This window comes from Ceratotherium simum, chromosome X, assembly GCF_057802395.1.
Source record: "Ceratotherium simum simum isolate JZ-2026a chromosome X, ASM5780239v1, whole genome shotgun sequence".
In the NCBI taxonomy this organism is placed as follows: Eukaryota; Metazoa; Chordata; class Mammalia; order Perissodactyla; family Rhinocerotidae; genus Ceratotherium; species Ceratotherium simum.
The window spans coordinates 95,835,686-95,862,363 of NC_141940.1; the positions used below are offsets into that span (position 1 = coordinate 95,835,686).

Consider the following 26,678-nt stretch of genomic DNA (forward strand, 5'->3'; position numbering starts at 1 on the left):
GTCTTTAAAAATTTGCTGAATGTAAATGTAAAGTGACCCAACCAATATGGGAAACAATATGGAGGCTCCTCAAAAAACGAAAAATAGGGGCCAGCCCGGTGCCACAAGCGGTTAGGTGCGCACGTTCCGCTGCGGCGGCCCGGGGTTCGCCGGTTCGGATCCCGGGTGCGCACCGACGCACCGCTTGTTAAGCCATGCTGTGGCGGCGTCCCATATAAAGTAGAGGAAGATGGGCATGGATGTTAGCCCAGGGCCAGTGTTCCACAGCAAAAAGAGGAGCATTGGCATTGGATGTTAGCTCAGGGCTGGTCCTCCTCACAAAAAAAAAAAAAAATGAAAAATAGATCTACCATACCATCCAGTAATTCTACTTCTGGGTATATACCCAAAGGAAATGAAAACAGGATTTTGACAAAATATATGCACTCCCATGTTTATCGTAGCATTATTCACAATAGCCAAGATATGCAAACAACTCAAATGCCCATTGATGGATGAATGGATAACAAGATACATGATGAACTATTATTTAGCCATGAAAAAGGAAGATACCCTCCCATTTGCAAAAAAAAGGATAGATCTTGGGAACATTATGCTAAGTGACATATGTCAGACAGAGAAAGACAAGTACTGTATGATATCACTTGTATGTGGAATCTAAAAAAGTTAAACTTGTAAAAAACAGTAAATTGGAGGTTACCAGGGGATGGGGAGGGGAATAAGAAGTGTTGGTGTTTAAGAGTACAAACTTCTAACAAGCTGTAAATAAGCCAGAGATCTAATGCACAGTATAATGAATATAGACAATAATATTGCACTATAACTATGTAATGTGATAAATATCATTACATTGACAACCATGTTATAATATATAAATGTATCAAAGTAACATGTTGTACACTTTGAACTTGCACAATGTTATACATCAAATTTATTCAATAAAATATTTCTTTAATTAAAAAAATTTGCTGAATTGACGAATAAATGTGTAAATGAACAAAAGAAATTTGACCGGTGGAAAATAATTGTAATCTGATAATGCATTTTCATAGTATATTAGATTATTTTTACATAATTAATAAGGCATAAAGACATTCTTTAAAGGAAGAAGGGTAATTATTCTAAGATAAAGGAAATTTTACCCTTGCCATGGAGTGAGACAGACTTAAGTAAGGTACCAAAGATATTAATTTTTACAATAATCAATTTTAATTTTGATAATGCCTACTGATAGTCAGAACACATCCCTGGCTACCCATTTCAGAAACTGAAATGTTACTGCCACTTATTTTAATGTCCAATGCCTTAAAAATGACAATATTATGAAGTAGTCCTTTGCTAATAGAATTCAACTGCACCTAAAGTAGACCAAAGTCATTGGAAAAAATAATGATTAATTCTAACATTAAGCCTTTACTTCTAGACAACAGATTAAAAACCACCAGATTCCTTTTTATTGGCTTATTTTTTTAAAAAACATAGGAGCTCATCTTTCAAGTCTTTTTTTCTTTTAGAGAAAAATCAAAGATTTTCTGTGTATTAAAAAAATAATCAACATATAAGCCAGAGAGTTTACTTTAAATATTAATATACACAGATTTTATGTATAACTTCAGAGAGTTCACAAACACCCTTGAAGGCTGTCCAAAGGATATAAACCCTTGCTCTAGATATATATCATAAGCCATAGCAAGAAAGCTTAGTTAGATGTTCTAATCTAGGAATATACAGTAAGTGTTTATAAGAGAGGAAAACAAAGTCTTCAGGGATGAAGTGAAAGCATATCTAGTAGCATACATTATGGAAAGCGTAACAACATCTAAACTTACCTTTTTTACTAAGATCAATAGCAGCTTCTAAAAGCACTTCTAATTCCCCTTTTGGCAAAACTGGAACCACCCATCGAGGCCTAAGAGTTTTAATAATATAAAAAGATGTTTATTGGCTGCACACTAAAAGAGGCACCATAAATGAGTTACTAATTACTCACCTCACCATGAAAATATTAAATATTAAAATAACATTAAAATATTAAACCAAGGTTCACAGAATATCTGCTTTGTGGGACTAAGCGCCATCTGTTGTCTCTACAAAAAGATTTTTTTAAGGAACTGTCAAATAAAAGATACAGCAATGAGGGGAAAAAAATGAAATTATTTTAATAACAGAACATAAAACTACTATAATAATCAATTATCAATTAAATGGATACCTATTATTACAGTTCATAGGAAAGTGCTCTTTCAGGATTTAGGTTAGAGGAGACATTAAGATGAACCTCTCAGATGTCTTTAACTTCCTTGCAAAGAAAAAATTTCGGTGGCAGATGACTGATTTCTGCCTCAATTCATCATAATTCATCAACTTTTCCTAAAGTTAAGTGAGACGTGGGTCTCCAAGTCTCTATAACTCCACAGGCACCCTCCCTCCCTCCCTCAAAGATGCAGCATACACCCAGGTGGGGTTTTCTCTGATCCTAGTGGCAGCCCAATCATCTGGGAGTCCATCTTTTTCCTTACCATCACTCAACTTCACTGACTGCTCCAAAAACCCGTTTGGATAAAAAGCGCTCCATGATCACATAATTAGAAGCAAACGTATATTACACCTTTGTCATCGTTTTTATTTAAAAAACATCAATTGTATTTCTCTTCCCCTGAGGATTTGCTAATATGCAACTTCATCCTCGAATCTCCATAAGTACACTTTACTAACAATCACCAACCACCAGACAAAAATCAAAAAGCAACAGTGTACAACCTTTTGCTATGATGTCTCTGCTATAGAGAATGGTCAGGGACACTACAAACAACTTTATATGGTTTTTGTTTGTTTAACTATAATTCATTATATACCACTACTATAGGAATCTGCCAGAATCACATTTAATGTGTTCTTTCAAAAATACCATTAAAGGGGCCGGCCCGGTGGCGCAAGCGGTTAAGCGCGCACTCCACCGCGGCGGCCCAGGGTTCGCCAGTTCGGATCCCGGGCGCGCACTGACGCACCGCTTGTCAAGCCATGCTGTGGCGGTGTCCCATATAAAGTGGAGGAAGATGGGCATGGATGTTAGCCCAGGGCCAGTCCTCCTCAGCAAAAAAGAGGAGGATTGGCAGATGTTAGCTCAGGGCCGATCTTCCTCACACACACACAAAAAAACCATTAAAAACAGTGAGTTAAATATACATTTATTAATAGAACAAATATTCAAGATAAATGAAGTGAGAAAAGCAAGTTATAAAATAATATTATAGTTAGAATCTCATATTTGTAGAAAAATCAATACATGTGATGGTAAATGCAAAGATATTCTGGAAGAACATATTCCTGACTGTTAGTAATTTTTGGTTGGGATGTGTGTACATAAGCAGGAAATTATAGAGAACTTTATCAACATAATATATTTCTATGTTTAACAATGCATAATTACGCAATCAGAATTAAAACAAAACAAAACAAACAAACCAAAAACGCAAAGCGTTTCTATTTGCCCTGCCATTATATGTAAGAGTGTTAACTGATTTTTAGAAAGTGAAATACAACAAAAAACTTAGTTATGACCTGGTTTACCTCAGGGCCATGCAAAAATTATTTAGGTCATCTAGCAACCCTAGCAACCAACATACCAATAAGAAAAAAATCTTCATAAACTCTCAAAAAGGAAAATCACACATACGGTTCTATTTCAGAAACACACCAGCTAGCGTCGTCATTAATCTCAAAAACTTAATGACACTGTTACTCCCTTTCATTTTTAAAATCCAGTAAGAACCATGGGTTACAAAGTACTTGGCAATGAAGAAGATATTATATTAAGGAGGCAGTATGGTTACTGTGATATTCCTGTTCACTCTGTCTCTGTTCTTATCTATTACTAATTACTATGCTGAGAAATTCAGTTGGTTTTCCAGTGTATTACACATATTAAAAAACAAAACATAATCACCTCACCTATTGATCATGTCATCTAACTTTGCCAGGTCAGTATGTGGAAATGCAGGTTCCTCATCTTCAAGCTGCGGTGGGGCATCACCTTGACCTTGTTCATCTGGGGGAGTTGCCGGGGAATTTTCATTGGAAGAATCAGGCGATGAAGTCTTAATTAAAAATTAGATATTCCAGATTTAGGTTTCTATAACATCTAATAATTCAAACACCAACACAGATTAGGGGAAAAGAATGTAAATTTTTAAAGAAGATATGATCATTGTAAACTTACCATGTTTCAGGCAGTCTCTGTGTGACTTTGCTTTAAAATAATTTCATTTAATTCTCAAGGGCATAAAGAAGTATTCCACCACCATTTTATAGATGGAAAAAAAAACTCAGACAATAAGTAATTAGCCCAAGGTCACACAGCTCCGAGTCTGGTAAGGATTTGAATCCAGGTCTAATTCTAAAGTTTGTGTTCTTAATCACAACGTACACTGCTTCTCTGCTTACATTTCCCATTATATAAGCCCTGAATTACTATACAAATATGAAACATCACATTTTACAGATAAAAAAGTTTGCCTTATTAACTTTTATTTTTTATATTGAAGGGAAAAAAATAAATTTTATTCTGTAATTTCCCTAGCCTCAAACTATTATCCAATTATTAAAACTTCCATGATTGCGGTTTCTAAATAGTTCACATCATTTTCAATTAATGTGGCTAATTTTATTCTCTTTTTTTTTTTTTAAAGATTTTATTTTCTTATTTATTTATTTTTCCCCTCCAAAGCCCCAGTAGATAGCTGTATGTCATAGCTGCACATCCTTCTGGTTGCTGTATGTGGGACGCGGCCTCAGCATGGCTGGAGAAGTGGTGCGTCGGTGCACGCCGGGGATCCGAACCCGGGCCGCCAGCAGCGGAGCACGTGCACTTAACCGCTAAGCCACGGGGCCGGCCCTATTCTCTTTCATTCTTCCTTTTTAGCACGTCTTGCTCTTTCCACCCTAGTTTAGCTGTGCATAATATTTTGCAACTAAATGAATGAACTTTTATGACCTTTATTTTTTTTTTTTTTTTTTTTAAAGATTTTATTTATTCATTTTTTTCCCCCCAAAGCCCCAGTAGACAGCTGTATGTCATAGGTTCACATCCCTCCAGTCGCTGTACGTGGGACTCGGCATCGCGTTGGACGGAGAAGCGGTGCCTCGGGGCGCGCCCGGGATCCAAACCCGGGCCGCCAGCATCAGAGCGCGCGCACTCAACCGCCAAGCCACGGAGCCGGCCCAATGACCTTTATTCTTAATTTAGAAAGCAAATGGTATTTTTTCTTTCAAATTGAAACCAACCTAAATTTTAAGCTGATTTTTACTCCTCTGTTCTTCAATTTTCTACCCACTGTAGGTTGGTGGCCCTTTTAGAGAAGGTCCCTCTTCCTATCATTTTAGCACCTATTTAACAGTTGCAAAAGTAAATGCTTGTATTGAAGACAGCTGGGTATACCACCATGAATATGTTCTACTTACAAAGTTTATACATGAACTCACAGAACCAATTTGTAACTAAACAGTGAACTTTTACTTAAAATGGTGAATACTGTGCAGGTCCTATAGGGCTAGTCTCAAGGAAAAAACCTATAGCACAGAATTCAAGTTTTGGAAGCCCAACAGAAATATTTGCATGTGAAATATGCAACTTAGGAAGTCTGCTTTATTATGTTTAAAAAAAACCCTTTCCCCCTGGTGTGTGTGTGTACGTGTGTGTGTGTGTGTGTGTGTGTATATATATGTTATATACATGCTCATAGAAATTGTAAAGACAAAAATAACAAAGCACCTGTAATATCACACCAACAGATAAGAACCAAAAACATTTTCAATTATTTCTTTGTAATCTTTGTTCTATGAGTCAAAAAAAACCCCATCTATCCATATGCATAAATTTTCCATAATATTGGGATTATACCTCAAGTCTATGTCCTTTTCCATTTAACATTTGAGTATTTTCACACATCAAGAGTATTTTTTAAAAAGCTGAATCATGGCCACATAGTATTAAATGAATTAAACAAAATTAAGGGACATTTAGTATTTTACAATTTTTATCGCTAACATAAAAAGAGCTGTAATGAATCTTTTTATATATAAATCTTTCTACTGAACTTTAATTTTTCCTTAGAACAGGCTCCTGGAAATGTAATTATTACAACAACAGCATAAACTGTTTCTTTTAGGGCTACTAACATATATATCGCGAAATTCCATTCTAGAAAGTTTGCATCCTCCCAGGAACAGTACCCAAGAGCTGTTCATCCCACAGTGCCTTCGCCAAGGCTACTTCATTTATCACTGAGTTTTACTACATAGTAGAGCCTAAAATCCTCTCCTGTGGGAACACCCTTTTAAAAAATATTATACATTAAGTGAAAAATCTGATTGATCTTAGAAATTCCCTTTATGCCGATATGTAAAAAGCATATTCCAAAAGTGAGCCTTAAGTTGGCAGTGATTAATGCTATGGTTGCTTTTTCGTGGTCCAACAGTACCAAATCTTGTGAAATAACTAAAATCCTAACATTAAAAAAATAGAGAATAAGAGGGGCCGGCCCAGTGGTGCAAGCAGTTAGGTGTGCGTGCTCCGCTGCAGCGGCCCGGGGTTTGCCAGTTCAGATCCCGGGTGCGCACTGACACACTGCTTGTGGAGCCATGCTGGGGCGGTGTCCCATATAAAGTAGAGGAAGATGGGCATGGATGTTAGCTCAGGGCCAGTCTTCCTCAGCAAAAAAAAAAAAAAAAAAGAAAGAAAAGAAAGAAAGAAAAGGATTGGCATCAGATGTTAGCTCAAGGTTGATGTTCCTCACAAAAAAAAAAAATAGAGAATAAGAAAGTGACAGAGTGAGGGATTCTACAGATAGTTAAGAAAGTAATTTGTTTTGTTCCTTTGTTGTTTTAATTACCAGTCATCTTCAAAAATGTAAAGAGCTATTAGAAGAGAACAGAATGTAGATGCATAATATTAAGTTGAATATCACAAACTCAAGAGCTCTAAGAATTACTAAGTACACTTTTAAAAGTAAGTTTAGAATAGAGGTTTGATTTTTGTCTCAAGTCATACAAGCCCCAAACATGGCAAAAGATATCAGGAGTCCACATACAATGCAAGTATAAAACAGAAAAGAGAGAGCGAAAGATACTGGAACTCTAACTACTAGCTCCTGGTTTAAAAATAGAAATCTTTGGCGTCCAACAAAAACCTCTATGTTTAAAGAAACCTGAATACTGGCTAACAAATTTATGACACAGGAAAGACTTAACAACTCTGTCCAAGACCTGTGACAATATACTTAAGTACTTTATATCTTAAAAGTGGGAACTGGAGAGGAAAAGAAATAAAGTTGACACATTTATTCAGGAAAAAAAAATTTTAAACCTGACTTGCTCACTTCTCTAAAATGGCGGAGGGAGAGGAAGAAATGGGGAGAGGGAAGGGAGCAAAGGGAGAGCCCACCCGCAGCTCTTTTCTAGCATACTTGTAACAGAGTATCTAATCTATAATGGCTGGACAGTAAGAATTTATCCCCAAATGACAAATCTAAGCACCCTACAATAACAATACTTTTGCCTAAAAACTTGTATCCCTAAAGAATTCTACATAAACACATACCAGCTGTAAGCAGCATGTTTGTGATTCACGTGCACGCACCTCAGCTATAAATTCACCTCTAAGCGCTACCTGAGCTGCACAGCACAAGTTTTAGTATGTTTGTCTTATTCGGTTTAATGTCCCCAATATAAAAGTGCATACATTAGAAAAGAAGGCTGAAAATCAACTACCTGACTTTCATTTCAAGAAATGAGAAAAAGAGCAGCAATCCAAATCCAAAGAAGTAAAAGGAACAAAGAGATAAGGGTAAAAGCATATAAGTGAGGAGGGGGAGAGAATTAAAGCCAAAAGTTGGTTTGGGGGAAGATGTAATGAATTGATACAATTTCTAGGAGAGAGAACACAAATTAGCAGTATCAGAAATGAAAAAGGAGATGTTACCAACAGATCTTAAGACATTAAAAATAAAAAGGGTATTATAAACAACTTTACTCCAATAAATTTGATAATTTAGATGAAATGGACAAATTCCTCAAAAAACACAACTTATCAAAAGACACACACACAAAATCAGAAAATTCCCCCATTAAAAGAAAAGTTGGATCTGCAATTAAAACCTTTCCACAAATAAAACTCCAGGCGAGATGGTTTCACCAGTAAAATCTTCCAATGATTAATGAATAACAGAAATCTTACAAAAATTCATCCAGAGAACAGAAAAAGAAAGAATATTACCCTGAGTTTTGAGGCCAGCACAAAATCTTGATGTCAAAATCTATTTTAAGGGCCGGCCCCGTGGCTTAGCGGTTAAGTGCACGCGCTCCACTGCTGGCGGCCTGGGTTCGGATCCCGGGCGCGCACCAACGCACTGCTTCTCCGGCCATGCTGAGGCCGCGTCCCACATACAGCAACTAGAAGGATGTGCAGCTATGACATACAACTATCTACTGGGGCTTTAAGGGGAAAAAAATAAATAAATAAAATCTTTAAAAAAAAAAAAAAATCTATTTTAAGCTCTTTGCAAACATTATTTCACTTGATCCTCTTAACAATCCTATGAAATCCTATAACACTATTGTTATCCCCATTTTATAGATGAAAAGCTGAGGCTTAGAGGTTATATAATTTACCCAGAGTCATAAAGCTAGCGCAGTGCAAAGCTGAAATTTGAACATAAGCAATATGACTTTGAGTCCACGCTCTTCACCATAGACTACACTGAATGATTTAATGCTTTGCTTTGCAATTGACACAGGGCTTAAATACTTCATTTTAATGACGAATGACAGTATAAGATACCAAAAGAAGGGCTACATAATCAAGCACCACCATCTACAGCACTTGAGCTCTCGTTACTGTATAAGACCTCTGTTTACTTTTCTTAAAATAACACTTTTATGGTTACTTCATCAATTATTCAGAACATGCTCCATTATTGAGTATCCCATAGTAGGCATACCAATGTAGCTTTAACTAGCATCTTAAACATCCTACCTGATTCTGTTGGAGGGGTGGCTGAGACTGTCCGTCAGGAGCCTGGCCCTGGCTGTCATTCCCTCCTACTGGAGAGCCACGAGTCGTGGCTGTCATACTCGACACAGGGCAGATCTTTGCAATTTTGTCTGCTTATGTAGTTGTCTTGAGAAAAGAAATTATAGTAGTCCACTTATAGAAGATGAAGTACCAGCATTTGTCAGTCTTAAAAAGCTCCAATTCAAGAATAAACCATCTTGCAGAGACCATTGCATAACCTACAAATAAAAGGAAAAAAGTACATATGTTTTAGATATAAAAAACATGAATTAAGGAACAGTTCAAATAAAATATTACCAGTGAATCTAGTCAGGAGAAGGTGGCTATATAAATGAGAGAGCAAAGTGAAAAGCTAAGTTTCATTGATGCTATATTCAACTAAATAAACTGATAATGGTACATCAGCTGTTATATCAAGAAAACATAAAAGTATAGCCTTATGACATAATATTTCACTTTTCTCCTGGGATTCCAATGACATTATCAAGGTACGTACTTAGTTGTCATTTTAATTCAATTACGCAATGGCAAAAACTGTCTTCAATTTGCTAATGCCTTCAACGGACCGTAAAAATGTATATACTCAAGACATAAACCAGGCAATAAAATCTGATTTTTAAAAACATTTCAGGAAGGATTGAACAACTAACATTTATCACTGATACTGGGGCATTATAAACGATTTTTAAACAACCTTACAAGTGGTTTTAACAGAAACTTCAAAACTTTGGGGTAATTTTTCTTTGGAGAGGGTTCAAACTATATACTACTACTCCAATACGACAGAGTTTGTCAAGTGACCCTGACATCCCACTTTTGGCAAGGCCCTGACACTCCCAGAGCCATGACAGGGCTCAGACCATAACTGTTTAACAGTGGAATTCTTTGCTACGTGACTAACAAAGGTGTATGGGGAAAGTGACCAAACTCTCAACTCTCAATGGGTCTCATCCTTCCCTGCATGGTAAAATCATCTGAGGTGCTTTTAGAAACACTGATGTCCAAACCCTTCTCCAGACTGAATAAATTACAGTATTTGGGAGTGAAATCTAGGCATCAGTAATTTTCAAAAAAATCTCCCCCGGTGTTTGGTTCTAATGTGCCACAAGATTAAGAACCTTAGCTGGGGGCCAGCCAGGTGGCGTAGAGGTTAAGTGCATGCGCTCTGCTGCGGCGGCCCGGGGTTCACCGGTTCGGATCCTGGGCGCGCACCGACACATCGCTTGTCAAGCCATGCTGTGGCGGCATCCCATATAAAGTGTAGAAAGACGGGCATGGATGTTAGCCCAGGGCCAGACTTCCTCAGCAAAAAGAGGAGGATTGGCAGATGTTAGCTCAGGGCGGATCTTCCTCACAAAAAAAAAAAAAAAAAGAACCTTAGCTGACTGGTTACAGCTATTCACAAAAGGGTGGGAGAAGATGGATTCATCAGCATCTCCTGGGAGGTTTATTTTCCCCTCCCCAAATAAACACAGCCTTTACCTCGTACAGCCTCCTTCTGAGAGTGAGGGGGTCACAATCTTGGGAGGTGGGAAGAAGTATCATAACATATTCCCAAATGTGGGGCAAGTTGGGTAGAGAGGACGAACCCTGAGGCACACTCAAACTAAAGTGGTATTTTTTAGGTAAATCTTTACAGTTTACACAGAATTTGTGGTATTTTTCTATAAATTAGAAAACCAAGGCTCTAAGAAGTGACTTAACCAAAGCACAGACAGAAAGTCTAGAAGTAATTCTATTACCTTGTCCATTAAACCAATACTATCTCTCTTTAAAGTCTTTCCAGGAAGCAACCCAAGGACAAATGAATGGATAAACAAAATGTGGTATATACATACAATTGAATATTATTCAGCATGAAAAGGAAAGAAATTACGACACATGCTACAATATGGATGAACCTTGAGGACATTACGCTAAGTGAAATAAGCCAGTCACAAAGGGACAAATATCCTATGATTCCACACTTACATGAGGTACCTACACTCAGAGAGACAGAAAGTAGAAAGGTGGTTATCAGGGATTATAGAGGGGAAAGAGGGGAACGGGGAATTATCGTCTAAGGGGTATAGAGTTTCAGTTTGGGAAGATGAAAAGGTTATGGAGATGGATGGTGGTGATGGTTACACAACAATGTAAATGTACTTAATGCCAGTGACCTGTACACTTAAAAATGATTAAAATAGCATATTTTGTTACATATATTTTCCCCAGGATAAAATTTATAGATAGCACTGACTGCTCTCTTGCTTTGCAGATCATTTGAGTTAAAATAAAATTAGATTCTTGTGTTGTTTTGTTTATGCTCAACATCCTTTCGTCTATACATATCCCAATAACCCTCCATCTACAGACAAATAAAAAATATCTGGCAAAATTCAGGGGCTAAATTATTCTAGACAAAAGTATTCTGTGGATAACTAAGGGACTATCCCTTTAAATGAAATAACTTTAAGGTAAACGGAAAAGGTGGCAGTGTGTAACTTCTCCCCCAAACAAAAATACCTTTCTCTCAGACCACAGAACTAAATCATCTGCTCCTTGCACAATATTCCATCAGCAAAGCCTCAAGCTGCTTGCCATCCCTATCTTATATAGTCTCACCTTTCTTTCTCTTGGTTTCTCATTTTCTTCTACCTCTGTCAAGTTCTCCACACTTCTAGATTTCCAGTACTGCTGCGCAGATACGTAAGGTCTCAGCATAGCATACTCTGATCTATTCTGCTATTTTTAACAGCCACCTCCCCACCACCACATAAGAATTGGATACCTTTTCCTCAGTACGCTACCTTGAGAGATTATGAGCAAGAAACAGGTATGGAGCAATTAAAAATAATTTCTGGATTCAAACATAACTCTTGTTCAAAATCCCACCTCTGCCACTTACAAGCTGCCTTTTTGTGTGTGTATAAGGAAGATTAGCCCTGAGCTAACATCTATTACCAATCCTCCTCTATTTGCTGAGGAAGACTGTCCCTGGGCTAACATCCGTGCCCATCCTCCTCTACTTTACATGGGACGCCGCCACAGCACAGCTTGACAAGCCGTGCGACGGTCCGCGCCCAGGATCCGAACCCACGAAGCCCGGGCCGCTGAAGTGGAGAGCTCAAACTTAACCGGCTACGCCACTGGGCCGGCCCCACAAGCTGCCTATCTTAAAGGCCAGTAACAACCATTCACTATTTTTCTAGGTCTACCCACAAAAATCCCATGAGAATTATTTTAATAAAGATGTTTCACAAATACCAAACACACAGTAATTCTCAGAAAATGTAATATTCTTTTCCCTTTCTATAACATACTGTGCAGGGTTCTTGAATATTTGAGGTCTAAGAATTTGAAAATAATGTTTTCAGATATAATTTAGAAAGGTTTGAATGGAAAAAAATTATCAAACATACACTACAACTAAGTTATCCAAGAATAACACTGCTACCTTTCTTAAATCCCATTCAGTCCAAGTGGAGGAAACACACACTGCTTTACTTGATTTCAAGCAGTCTCAAGGCTCTAACCGAGCTTGTTTTCCAAGTCAAGGATATTCAGGCATATATAGCAGGGCTAGAACAAGCTTTCTACGGAGTCAAAACAGCAGTATCCTACACAGAACTGAGCAACTCAATAATTATTCATATCATTTAGAATTTAACACAATAACAATCCCTTCCTATAGGAATGCTCAAACAATCACAATGTGAGAATTTACTATATGAAGTAAAGTTTTAAGCTTTACGTAAAACTTAGTTTTATTTTAGAAAAACAAAAAGTACCGTAAGGGCCACTGTCCTCCCTCCCCTTCATTCAGATTTTACCGGAATGCATCTTGGATTTCCTGCAATGCAAAATGTAACCAAAATGGCAATATGAGATTGCCTTTATAACACACAGCATCTTTTCATAGCCAAACTCAGCATCTCAACATCTTCCGAGATGGGAAAAGCATCACCTTTACCTGAATAAAGATTGGCATCATGTTCTTTTAAATAACCTAGTATTGCATAAGATGCAACCATTTATATTTATTTTAAACCTTGCAGAACTGAATTTCTACAGCAGCTTTCAAGTGGGAGGGCCTTAATATCAGAGAAACTCTCAGGACAAAGAATAGTCCTTCTCTACCCAGTCATTATTCCATCTCTGCTCCAACTTTCCCTATATTCCAGAATCTCTCTCCTCTTATACAGCACACTGAAACTCTCTACAATTCCATATGTATGATCCTAGTATACTTAAAGAGTTCCTTCTCTTTCTAAATTTTTCTCTCTTCATCCAAAAAATAAAATATGGTTAAATAAAAACTCAAAGTTTAGTCATTCAAGAAATATGTGCTAATAAGCATCTACAACAGGCCACATATTGTTTTAAGCACAAGAGAATATGGCAGTGCACAGCAGGCAACTCTCTCTGCTCTTGTGGAATGAACATTACAGACTGAGGAAAGAGACAATAAACAAGCAGCAAGTCCAACACTCCACCAAATTATTTCCTTTACTGGACACCCAAATGAGTTGAGTTTCTTAGAAAACAACTTGATAGATCATCCTTAAACTCATCCATGGAAATTACCTTAACTTGTGAATTTTACCTATTCCGGTTTTATGTACCAAAATCAAAGGGGAAAATTATTCAATTATTTGTCTTTCTTTCTATGTTTAATTGACACCCATAATTCTTGATTTTCCCTTCTTAAAATACTTAACTCACCAGCAAGATGTACCTGTGAAACACAAGCTGTACTTTTAGCCTTCACCAGGCACTAGACCTCACTACTTTTGCTGATCACTAAAAATTAAAACTTTAATTACCACTGTCTCACACGAACTATTATTTTACAATTAACACACTAGCATATAGAGGAAAGAAGGCAAAACAAATTATGCTGATTTAAAATGTTAATGTAAAATGTATAAATAATAAATTGTTCCATCTTTATTATAATCCATGAAGCATCTTTTAAGTACTAAGCTTTATCTCAAAATAACCACCATTTTAGAACATGAAAATACTTATTTTTAAGCCAATAGTACTCAGACCTTTTTGAATTTTAAATTGAATTTCTATTGCTATGAAAGATTCGATATGCTTAAAGGAAAACTTTTTATGCATTATTGTCTGGAAGAAAAAGTATCCTATCCTACGTGGCAGTTTTTCTACCACATGAGAATGACACAGGGTACTGCAGGCTTGACACACTTCCACAGACACATGAAAACTGCCAAAACCCAAAAACTGTATGAAACAGAACACAAAATAACAAAATAATAGTTATGTGCTGTTAGTTATCTATGCAATAGCTGGACTTTGAGGGTTTTTTTCAAATCCCTTCTAAGAAAACATATTGAAATGTGAGTGACAGTAATTATCGAGGAATAATACTGACTCGAATTTTTAGGTAATCTCACTTGCAAACATTGTTGTTATATTTGTTTTAATTACCTAACTACCTACTTGTGACGTACCTCACAATCAGTTATATTCAGACACTATGATCCATAACCACTCTAGTGGGTAAGGCCAAACAGGTTTCAGTATTTATGCTAAGGAATTTTTTTCTCTTGTGGACTTGTTGGTTCCATTCCATTCAAAGTTTCTTTACGATTCTGCACCCAATTACAACATGTGGGGTTTTTTTCTCCACACCAAGCAATTCTTGACATCAGCTGGGTGTCCTACAATTCAACTCAATTTTGACACCGTCTACCTGGAGATAGTATCAGATCCTACAGGTTAAGGGCTCAGTCTTACAAGACTGCCCCCCTCCACCACTTCAGAGGCCAGTCACAAGTCCAGGTTGTCATCTGTGCGTTTGACTGACAGGGTCTGGATTGGAGGTTTCAACAACCCTCTCCCTTGGGTTTGATTAATTTGCTAGAGTGGTTCACAGAACTCAGAGAAACATTTTACTTACTAGATTACCCATTTATTATAAAAAGATATAACTCAGGAACAGCCAGATGGAAGAGATGGACAGGGCAAGACGTGGAGAAAGGGCAAGGAGCTTCCACATCCTCTCTGGGCACACCACTCTCCCCAAATCTCCATGAGTTCACCAACCCAGAAGCTCCCTGAACCCCATCCTTTTGGGTTTTTATGCCAGCTTCATTACATAGGCATGACTGATTAAATCATTGGCCGTTGAGGGTTGGACTCAGTATCTAGCCCTCTCCCTCCGACCAAGGGGGTGGGGTGGGGGGGCGGGAGCAGGGACAGGACAGAAAGTTCCAACTCTCTAGGTTCCTCTGGCAACTAGCCCCCATCCCTGGGTGACCTAGGGGCTTTCCAAGCCACCTCATTAACATAACAAAAGACACCTTATGGGTTCTCACCACTTAGGAAATTCCAATGGTTTTAGAAGCTGTGTGCCAGTAACTGGGATAAAGACCAAATATATATTTCTCCTTATAAATCACAGTATCACAGGCTCCTTTCCAGTTCCATCTTGATTTGTACATTACTCTACATTTGTACATTTGCTCATTACTCTAGAAAAGTTATGAGCACTTACGTATCAGGCACAATAGTAGGTGCTTTATTTGTATAACCTCATTTAATCATCAGGCTACCTATCCCATATGGCTATCAGTCAATTTAATAGACACAACAGAAGCTAAGAGATTAAGTAACTTGAGCTTGTCCAAGATGGCAGTTAGTAACATCTGTTAAAACTCCAAAGCCATTGACTCTTCCATTATACCATGAAGGTTCTCTACAGCTCCCAAGATACTGATGTTCTCTCTGAAGGGGGAGAATCAAGAGGGACAAGGACAAGAGATTGATCTTTCTCTTAAAAGCATGGTTACTGTCAGGCCTGTGCCCCTCCTTACAATTATGTTTTATCTTTTTTGGCATTAGGAATGACCTCCATGAGCCTCATTAAAATGCAAACCATATCATGTCAGAGCCCTGTTTAAAAATCTTCGAACACCAGGATGAAGACCCAAATACTTCTCTAAAGGTCTACAAAGCCCTCAAACACCCAACTCCAGCCTCATCTTGCAACTACCCCACTCAAAGCTTGTTCTAACTCCAATTCAATTTGCCTTCTTGTTGTTCCTTCAAAATGTACTCCCTTCATGCTGACTCTGGGCCTTTGCACAAGCAACCTGCTTAGTTTTGCCCATACTGATTCACCAACTCGCAACTCTCCTGACTTAGAATTCATCAAGTACTCCTATCTGAGCCTCTCAGAGCCACTGCACTTTTCTTTCATAGCATCTGTGTGATGATCTCTCTCCCTACCAAAAAATAAAACTCCCTAAGGGCAGAAGCTGTACCGACTTTATCACTGAATCCCAAAGATTCGTTGGCACACAATAGGTAGGTGCTCAAAACAACAATGGGGGAGAGGGGTAGTAAAAACCACAACAAAGTCAAGGCCTCTCCCTTCCCATCTCCATCAATTCCTCTGTTATCATGTGTCCAACATTATCTTTCCTACTCCCATTCATACCACTCTAGGTGAGACTCCAATTTTAACAGCAACCTGGCTGGTCTCCACACTACCAATCTGTTCGGTATGTTAATGCAAAATTAATCTCCTGATACTTTCAATCTCTGAAACCTTTAGTGGCTTCCTCCTCTCCACCTTTTACATAACTACTACTATTCAAGGTCATTCACAATCAGCCCTAACTTATTTTTTCAATGTCGTCTCTCGTTCCCCAAATTTATTATCACAGCCAGGCTGACATACCCCCAAATTTTAAATAAAATTTTTCTTATTAATAGTGATGATAATAGCTAACACTTGGGTTTACTTTGTGTCATGCACTATTCTACGCAGGTTATATGTATAAATTTATTCAATCCTCAGAACAAGTCTATTATTAGCCCCATTTCAGGAGTAAAGAAACTGGGGCAGAGGGAATAGGTAGTCAAAGTGGTAGAGCCAGGATTCTAACCCAGGTAGTACAAGCTCCAGGGTTCTTCAGTTTTAACCACCATGCCATACATTAATAACGCTGGGAAAAACTACTATTAATCTCACCACATCCACACTTCCAAAGATAAACTCGATCAAGATATTTTTGATGCAGAATCACGTTTTAAAAAACTGGATTTTTCACTTAATTTATAATTTCCCCAAGTTAAGTATTCTTCTACATCATTGTTAATGGCTCCAGACCACAGAATTTTCTTCTAAAATGCAATAGCTGCTGGGGCCGGCCCCGGTGGCGCAAGCAGTTAAGTGCAAGCACTCAGCTGCAGCGGACCGGGGTTCGCCAGTTCGGATCCCGAGCGCGCACCGACGCACTGCTTGTCAAGCCATGCTGTGGCGGCGTCCCATATACAGTAGAGAAAGATGGGCATGGATGTTAGTTCAGGGCCGGTCTTCCTCAGCAAAAAGAGGAGGATTGGCAGACGTTAGCTCAGGGCCGATCTTCCTCACAAAAAAATAAAAATAAAATAAAATGCAATAGCTGTGTTCCTAAAAAATACGGAATAAACAAAAATCATGTTATAAAAACTATTGTTCGATGGGGAGATGAGATTTCATGTTAAGGAGTTTGAAATGCAGCAAATTATTTTCAATAGCTCAGTCCAACAGCTATAAACCTAAATATCCCTAAGCAATTTTAAAATGTAGCCTTGACTCAAGAGTGAAGGCCTTTCTTTCCTAGGTCCACTGCCATTATCATTAGCATCATTCTTATCATACATTATTATGCTAAATTATACATAAAAACAGTTGAGGCAGCTATATTAAGCACAGGTGTGTCTCCCTGCCAGCTGTGATGCTAGTTCTAGACAGTCTCATGTCCTATCAACAACTCAGGCTAAAGCAAATGAAGATGTCCAATTAATCTTTGTTAAATTCAAATATGTTACTTGAGCTAAATGTCCACATTCTATTAACACCACTATTAAACACACACACACCCTTAACTTTTGTCACTAAATCACTATGTACATCCACTGCTACTTCCTATGGATAACTTCCTAGAAGTCATCACAACAGAAAGGCATCCTGCATTCTAAATTTTTTGTGGCAGCAGAAATTTATTTATTTAGAAATGCTAGGTAATCGGCCAAACACTCTTATTCAAAATGTCTCCATACTAAGTGTCTGTCAAGCCATATATACACAATTAGGGTACTGGAAGGTTTTATATGTATATAAAAGCTTTCATAAATTCCAGCATCCTTTCCAAGACATTCTCAAACATGAATTTTTAAGTGGCTGCAGGCAACGAGTAACTTGAAACTAAAAATGGGGTCTGGGCCGGTGGCGTAGTGGTTAACTTCACGCACTCCGCTGAATTCAGTGGTCACGGGGGTTCGCAGGTTTGGATCCTGGGCGCACACTGACCCATCGCTTACCAATGCTGTGGTGGCGTCCCATATAAAGTGGAAGAAGATGGGCATGGATGTTAGGCCAGGGCCAATCTTCCTCAGCAAAAAGAGGAGGATTGGCATCGGATGTTAGTCAGCTCAGGGCTAATCTTCCTCACAAAAAAACTAAAAAATAAAAATATGGGGCCAGCCCAGTGGCACAGCGGTTAAGTGCACGGCGCTCCGCTGCGGCAGCTCAGGGTTCACAGGTTCGGATCCTGGGTGCGCACTGATGCACCGCCTGTCAGGCCATGCTGTGGCAGCGTCCAATATAAAGTAGAGGAAGATGGGCACAGATGTTAGCCCAGAGCAGGTCTTCCTCAGCAAAAAAGAGGAGGATTGGCATTAGATGTTAGCTCAGGGCTAATCTTCCTCACAAATAAATAAATAAAAATTAAAATTAAAGATGATTTCTGGAATGGTGGCATCAGAAGTTCTAGACACTCTCCCCAGTGAAACAACCATAACTGGTGAAAATTATTAAAAAAAAAAATTTGGGGGGCCAGCCCAGTGGCGTAGTGGTTAAGTTCACATGCTCCACTGTGGTAGCCTGGGGTTCGCGGGTTTGGATCCCGGGCATGGACCTACACACTGCTCATCAAGCCATGCTGTGGCGGCATCCCACATACAAAATAGAGGAAGATTGGCACGGATGTTAGCTCAGGGCCAATCTTCCTCAAAAAAAAAAAAAAAAAAAAACTGAAGTCACTAGAAATTGTCCTAAGGGTATACAGCAAATAAAGAAACACTTACCAAGGAAAATCTACTATATCTCAGTAAGAACAGAGAGTCTGTGGCATTCTGAGCCAGCTCAGCAGCATAGAAGCTTCATTCTAGGTGGGTGCAGCCAAAAACACAGGGCTCTCTCCCCCAAACTCCCAGTCAAGCTATCTCCCCAGGAAAAGAAGGCAGCTAGCATTTCTCATCACCCCCAACTTTAAGTTGCAGAGGTTCTACTACAGGCAAGAGCAGCTGATAAGTCTCAGGCTCTTTTCTTCCATCCAGGCCCCACTTGTGGAACAGAACCTCGACCCCAGGTTCACCAGACCAAGAATGTGGTCCTAATAGCGCCCCACTTCATTTCGTTCATGGGACTGAGGGTCCACATCAGGAGAGACAAGCTGAGAAGACCATAGGCTGCCACTCCCACCCAGCACCCTGCTCAGGAGGCAGGGGTACCACTCTAACAGAAATGGGCCATTGTTCCACCCCAGTTCTGAAACAATGTTGTAAAGGTTTTGCCCTGGAGGAGAGGCATGCCTCAAGAGAGCTCTGAAGTTCTCTCCAAGTGAACTGACTTTATTTAGAACACAGTACAGGGAAGTTCAAGCCTGAGGGTGCACTGGAAAACAATGGAGACCCAGGCAATAAGCAATTAAGAGGCTAGTTGTCTCATGAGAGCAACAAGCTCAACTTTAAACCAGGTAGCAGTTTACCAGAACGAACCAGGGAAAGAGGCAGCTAAGAAGAGCCTCCCTGGGGTTAGAACAAACCCAAAGACTGACCTCAAAAATTATCCTCTGGAAAGCAGAAAAACTGAATTGGATCAGTCTGTGGGGCAATTAAATACCAGGGCATCACCTAAAGCAATAGAGTAACCAGCCAACAATTAGTGGAGACTAACATTTGCAAGTGTATGATACAAACAGAGGGAGACACCTTAACAGAGATATCATGGAAACACAAAGAAAGCCTTGCTGTCATCCCAGGGTGACTGTGTGCACCCTCTGAAGAGCAAAATCACAGGCTGCACACTGCAGGGAAAACAGACTTCATTAAAGTAGTCTAGTCAGCCACTAGACAAATAAGCAAGCAAATAACAACAAGCCCCTGGGGATGGGGAGCAACGGCTAATCAGTATCCAAAGCTGCTACGTTGTACGAAAGGCCCAGTTTTCACCAAAAAAATTACAAGATGTGCAAGGAAACAGGAAAGTGTGGCCCATACACAGGGGAAAAAAGCAGGCAAAAGAAACTGGTTTTGAGAGGGTCCACATGTCAGACTTAGCAAAGACTTCAAAACAGCTATTATGAGTATGTTCAAAGAACTAAAGGAAAATATGATAGCGACGTTTACACAGAGACTATCAACAGAGATAAAAGAATTAGAAATTAACAAAAAGAAAAAACCAAATGAAAATTCTGGAGTCAAAAAGTACAATAACTGAAATGAAAAATTCACTGAAGTGGTTCAACAGAAGATACGAACTGTCAGAACAAAGAATCAGTGAACTAGAAGATAGATCAACAGATTAAGCAATCTTAAGAACAGAGAGGGCCGGCTCCATGGCTTAGCGGTTAAGTGCGCGCGCTCTGATGCTGGCGGCCCGGGTTCGGATCCCGGGCACGCCCCAAGGCACCACTTCTCCGTCCAACGCGAGGCCGAGTCCCACGTACAGCAACTAGAAGGATGTGAACCTATGACATACAACTGTCTACTGGGGCTTTGGGGGGAAAAAAATGAATAAATAAAAATCTTTAAAAAAAAAAAAAAAAAAAGAACAGAGAGATAAAAGAAAAATGAGTCAGTCAAGTTTCAGAGAAATGTGGGACATGATTAAGCATATCAACATATGCATAATGGAGTTCCAGAAAGAGAAAGGAAGACATATTTGAAGAAATTTATGGCCCAAACTCTCCCAAATTCAATGAAAACATTAATCTACACATCCAAGAAACTTAACTTCAAGTAGGATAAATGCAGAGAGACCAGACTGAGAAACATCATAATCAAAATGGCAAACTCCAAGTAGGATAAATGCAGAGAGGCCAGACTGAGAAACATCATAATCAAAATGGCAAAGCCAAATAAAGAAATTTTAAAAAGCCCAATACAAAGAAAACCTCGAAAGCAAGAAAAAGCAAATCATCACGTATAAAACTTCCTCCATAAGGCTGGCAGCTGATTTCTCATCAGAAAACATGAAGACCAGAAGGCTGTAGATGACATATTCAAAGTACTGAAAGAAAAAAAAACCTGTCAATCAAAACTCAAAATTTTCAAAAATGAAGTCAGAAATCGACTTCTAGCATGACACAGCATAAGGGGCTTGGGAGACTTAATCCCCAGTGAAAGAGCACTGGTAAATATAATTACAAAAACAGTACAGGGGGCTGGCCCCGTGGCTGGGCGGTTAAGTGCGCGCACTCCGCTACTGATGGCCCAGGTTCAGATCATGGGCACGCACGGACCCACCGCTTGTCGGGCCATGCTGAGGCGGCGTCCCACATAGAGCAACTAGCAGCATGTGCAACTATAACATACAACTATCTACTGGGGCTTTGGGGAGAAAAAAAGGGAGGAGGATTGGCAATAGATGTTAGCTCAGGGCTGGTCTTCCTCAGCAAAAAGAGGAGGATTGGCATGGATGTTAGCTCACGGCTGATCTCCCTCACAAAAAAAAACCCAGTATAAATACATTTCTTCTCCATTCTTCTCTTAAGTGATTTAAAAGCATTGTATAAAACAATAGGAATATAATACATGATTGGGCCTATTACATATACATATTTCCCAAAACAAAATGAATTAACTCAAGATGGATCAAAAACTTAAACATAAGACCAAAAACTATAAAATTCTTAGGAGAAAACATAGGAGTAAATCTTCATAACCTAGGATTTAGCAATGGATTCTCACAGATATGACACCAAAAGCAGGAGCAACAAAACAGATAAAATGGACTTCATCAAAATTAAAAACTTTTGTGCTTCAAACGGCACTATCAAGATAGTGAAAAGAACCCACAGAATGAGAGAAAAAAATTACAAATCATGAATCTAATAAGGGATTTGTGTCTAGAATATACAAAGAACTCATACAATTCAGTACAGTCATGCATCGCTTAACAACGGGGATATGTTCTGAGAAATGCATAGTTAGGCAATTTTGTCTTTATGCATCATAGAGTGTACTTACAGAAACCTAGATGGTATAGCCTACTACACACCTAGGCTATATGGTACTAATCTGATGGGACCACCATCGTATATGCAGTCTGTCATTGACCAAAACATGGTTATGTGGCACATGACTGTAATAAAAAGACAACCCAACTTAAAAATGGGCAAAGGATCTTAATAGGCATTTCTGCAAAGAAGATATACAAATGGCCAGTAAGCACATGAAAAGATGCTCAACATCATTAGCCATCAGGGAAATGCAAATCAAAAGCCACAGTGAGATACCTCACACCCACTAGGATGGTTATAATCAAAAAAACAGGGGAAAAAAAAAGTGTTGGCGAGATGTAGAGAAATTGGAACACTTGTGCATTGCTGGTGGGTGCATAAAATGGCACAGCCACCATGGAAAATGGTATGGTAGTTCCCCCAAAAAATTCAACATAGACTAGATGACCCAGCAATTCCACTTCTGGGTATATACCCAAAAGAATTGAAAGCAAGGACTCAGATATCTCTACACTCGTGTTCATAGCAGCATTATTCACAATAGCCAAAAGGTAGAAGTAATCCAATTGTCCATCAACAGACAAGTGAATAAACAAAAGGTGGTATATACAAACAATGGAATATTATTCAGCTTTAAAAAAGAAATCAACACATGCTACAACATAGATGAACCCTGAAAACATTATGCTAAGAGAAATAAGCCAGTCACAAAAAGACAAATATTGGGGGCCAGCCCTGTGGTGTGGTAGTTAAGTTCAGCACACTCTGCTTTGGCAGCCCAGGTTCATGGGTTCAGATCCTGGGCACGGACCTACACCACATGCTGTGGCAGCGACTCACATACAAAATAGAGGAAGGTTGGCAGAGATATTAGCTCAGGGTCAATCTTCCTCAAACAAAAAGAGGAAGATTGGCAACAGATGTTAGCTCAGGGTAAATCTTCCTCAACAACAAAAAAAACAAAAAGACAAATATTGTATGATTCTACCTATATGTGGTACAGAGTAGTCAAATTCAGAAACAAAAAGTAGGATGGTGTTTATCAGGGATTGGGGTGAGAAGGGTAATGGGGAGTTAAGTGTTAAATGGGCACAAAATTTCAGTTGGGGAAAATGAAAAAATTCTGGAGACGGATGGTGGTGGTGATGGTTGCACAACAATGTGAATGCACTTAATGCCACTGACCTGTAAACTTAAAAATGGTTAAAATGGTAAATTTTACATTATGTATATTTTACAATGAAAAAAAAGAGGGACAGACAACAAGTGTCTGCGAGGATGTGTAGAAATTGGAACCTTCACGTACCGATAGCAGGAATAGAAAATGGTGCAGGTCTTTTGAAAAACAGTTTGGTAGCTTCCCAAAAAGTTAAACACAGAATTAACATATGATCCAGTCATTCCACTCCCATGTATATACCCAAGAGAAATAAAAACATATGTCCACATCTAAAACCTGTACATGAATGTTTATAGCAGCATTACTCACACTAGCCAAAACTTGGAAACAAGCCAAATATCCGTCAACAGATGAACGTACAAAATGTGGTATATCCATACAATTGAAAATTCTTCCGTCATAAAAAGGAATATAGTTCTGATACATGCTACAACATGGATAAGCCTTGAAAACACATATGCTAACTGAAATAAGCCATATACAAAAGGACAAATACTGTATGATTCCACTTATATGATTATCTAGAACAGGCAAATTCATAGAGACAGAAAAGTAGAGGTTACCAGGGTCTGGGGGAAAGGGAGGATGGAGAATTATTGGTTAATAGTTATGGAATTTCTGCTTGAGGTGATGGACAAGTTTTGGAAATAGATAGTGGTAATGGTTGTACAACACTGTAAATGTAAACAATGCCACTAAATTGTAGACTTAAAATGGCTAAAATAGCAAATTTTGTGATATGTATTTTTTAACACAATTTTTAAAAATGACAGTCCCAAAACCACTGAATTATATAATTTAAATGAATGAATTGTATGGTATGTAAATATCTCAATAAATCTGTTAAAAGAATATTAACAAAAAATATAGTGAAAAATTTAAAAGGAATTAAAATATCACATTAGAAAATATTCACTTAAGGCAAAAGAAATCAGTAAAGGAGGAAGAGAAGAACAAAAAAAGGCATGAAATACAGAAAACAGTAAAATGGCAGACATAAATCCAGCTATATTGATAATGACATGAAATGTGAATGGCTTATAAAAGCCAATCAAAACGCAGAGATAGACTGGATTTAAAAAGGAGGATCCAACCACATGCTGTCAATGGGAGACAGATTTTAAATTCAAGGATACAAATTGGTTGAAGTTAAAGGATGGAAAAACATGCATCATGCCAAACAGCAACCATAAGCAAGCTGAAGTGGCTGCAGATTTATCAGGAAAAAAAGACTTTATGACAAAAAATATTACTAAAGATAGAGGAACATTTTATAAAAATAAAAGGGTCCATTCATCAAGACGACGTAACAACTATAAATATATATATATATGCAACCTAACAGAGCCTCAAAATACATGAAGCAAAAAATGACAGAAAAAGAGAGGCCAATAGACAATTCAACAAGAGTTGAAGATTTCAACTCTCCACTTTCAATAATGGATAGAACAACGAAGCAAAAGATCAACAAGGAAAGCGAGGATTTTAACAACACTAGACACCAACTAGATCATAGAGACATCTATAGAACACCCTACCCGACAACAGTAGAATATACATTCTGCACATGAACATTCTCCAGGACAGACCCCATGCTGGGCTGTAAATCAAGTCTCAATAAACCTAAAAGATTGAAAGTTAAGTATGTTCAAAGTTGAACACAGTGGAATAAAATTAGAATTCAACCAGCAGAAACTTGGGAAATTCACAAATATGTAGAAATTAAATAGATTTATTTTCGCACAGTAATTCTATTCAAACCACTTACTAGTTCCTCAGTTGATTTTCCTGATATAAAATCCTGCCATCTACAAATAATAAAAATTCTGAATTCTCCTTAAAGGTAAAATAAAACTAAGGCAAGATCTTGTCACTGAAATATATTACACTTCTTTTCTTGTTTTTCATAATGTGTATATAAAATGCAAGAAATTTAGGCACACAAAAAGATGAGACTAAAATAGCACACGCTATGTACTCAGCTTCACAGTACTACCTTAAGAAATAAAACATTAAGTCCTCACAAACCACTACTTTTTAAAACTGTCCAGCCCTGCAAACAACAGGCATCCAAACACATATACCCAAAACATTAATGAAAACTCACGAACTATTAAAAACATCAATATTCAGTAAGCACAATCTATATTTAATCTATTTCAAATCAATGATAAGAAGAAATGGGGAGGGAAGGGAGAAATTAGGAGAACAGTATTGAATAAGAAAAGAAAGAACCAAAAAGGAAGAGAGAGAAGCAATGAGGGTGACAAATAACAGTTAACATTTATTGAGTATTTACCATGTGCCAGGTATCATTTAAACTGTTTTAATCTATTTAATTTATTTAGTATTCATAAAAATCCTAAGAGTTAAGTACTCATTATTACCATTATCCAGATTGTAGAAACTGATGTGCACAGAGGTAATCTGACTAGGACGAAATAGCTAATAGGAGACAAAGCTAGCAAATCTAGATTTCAAATCTAGACACCTTGGTACCAACGGCTCTGCTCATCCTCTTGCTAAACTATATCACTATTTTTATCTATTTCAGTGCTTTGGAGGAGAGATCATAGAGGAAAGAAATAGAATAACATCATCAATCCTATTAGGTGTGTTAGTCAACCACTCTTGTTTAAAGGCCTCATAAAATTATTTTGCCAGAAGCACTATGGTATACAAAAGCAAGAAATATATGAACATAAATTTCTACTCTGGTACTTACTGTGTGATCTCAGGCAAAGTTCCCAAACCTCTCTGGGACTCAGTTTCCTCACCTGAGGAAACAAGGCTATGGTTGTGATTAAATGAGGTAATGATTATCTTTAAAGGCAAAATCCAGTTAAGTATCAGTTCCCTTTCCTCTCAAATAACATTCCATCAGAGGGAGGTGAGACACTTTAAAGACAACTATTTGTAATTTAGTACTGAGGATGGAACATGAGTGTGGGTTTAGGAGTGAAAAAGACTTGGTCAATATGAAGTCTATTCTGCTACAAAACATGTAGTTTTGTAATGGGATTTAGCTCATTGGCAAAGGCCAGTAAACACACCTGCAAGTTACATTAATTCATAAGCAATTTTCACCCCAACACATTAATGTTTTGCTCCAAGTAACAGCAGCTGAATGCAGCGTGAGGGCAGGATATAAAGGTTTGGACCACGTAGCTATCACTCCACATTC

General features: G+C 38.2%; 1 protein-coding gene across 6 annotated transcripts in view; it reads right to left on the bottom strand.

The window, feature by feature from the left end:
• Positions 1-26,678, bottom strand: part of USP9X (ubiquitin specific peptidase 9 X-linked) — a 171,921-nt gene that overhangs the window by 97,172 nt on the left and 48,071 nt on the right. For all 6 annotated transcript variants that reach the window (XM_087426854.1, XM_087426852.1, XM_004435026.3 and 3 more), the window contains exons 2-4: positions 9,032-9,288; positions 3,952-4,097; positions 1,830-1,909 (exon numbers count right to left, since the gene is read on the bottom strand). In XM_087426854.1, coding sequence (XP_087282980.1) covers positions 1,830-1,909; positions 3,952-4,097; positions 9,032-9,127 — 322 coding nt within the window. In that variant the 5' untranslated portion in view covers positions 9,128-9,288. The remainder of the gene's footprint in view (positions 1-1,829; positions 1,910-3,951; positions 4,098-9,031; positions 9,289-26,678) is intronic.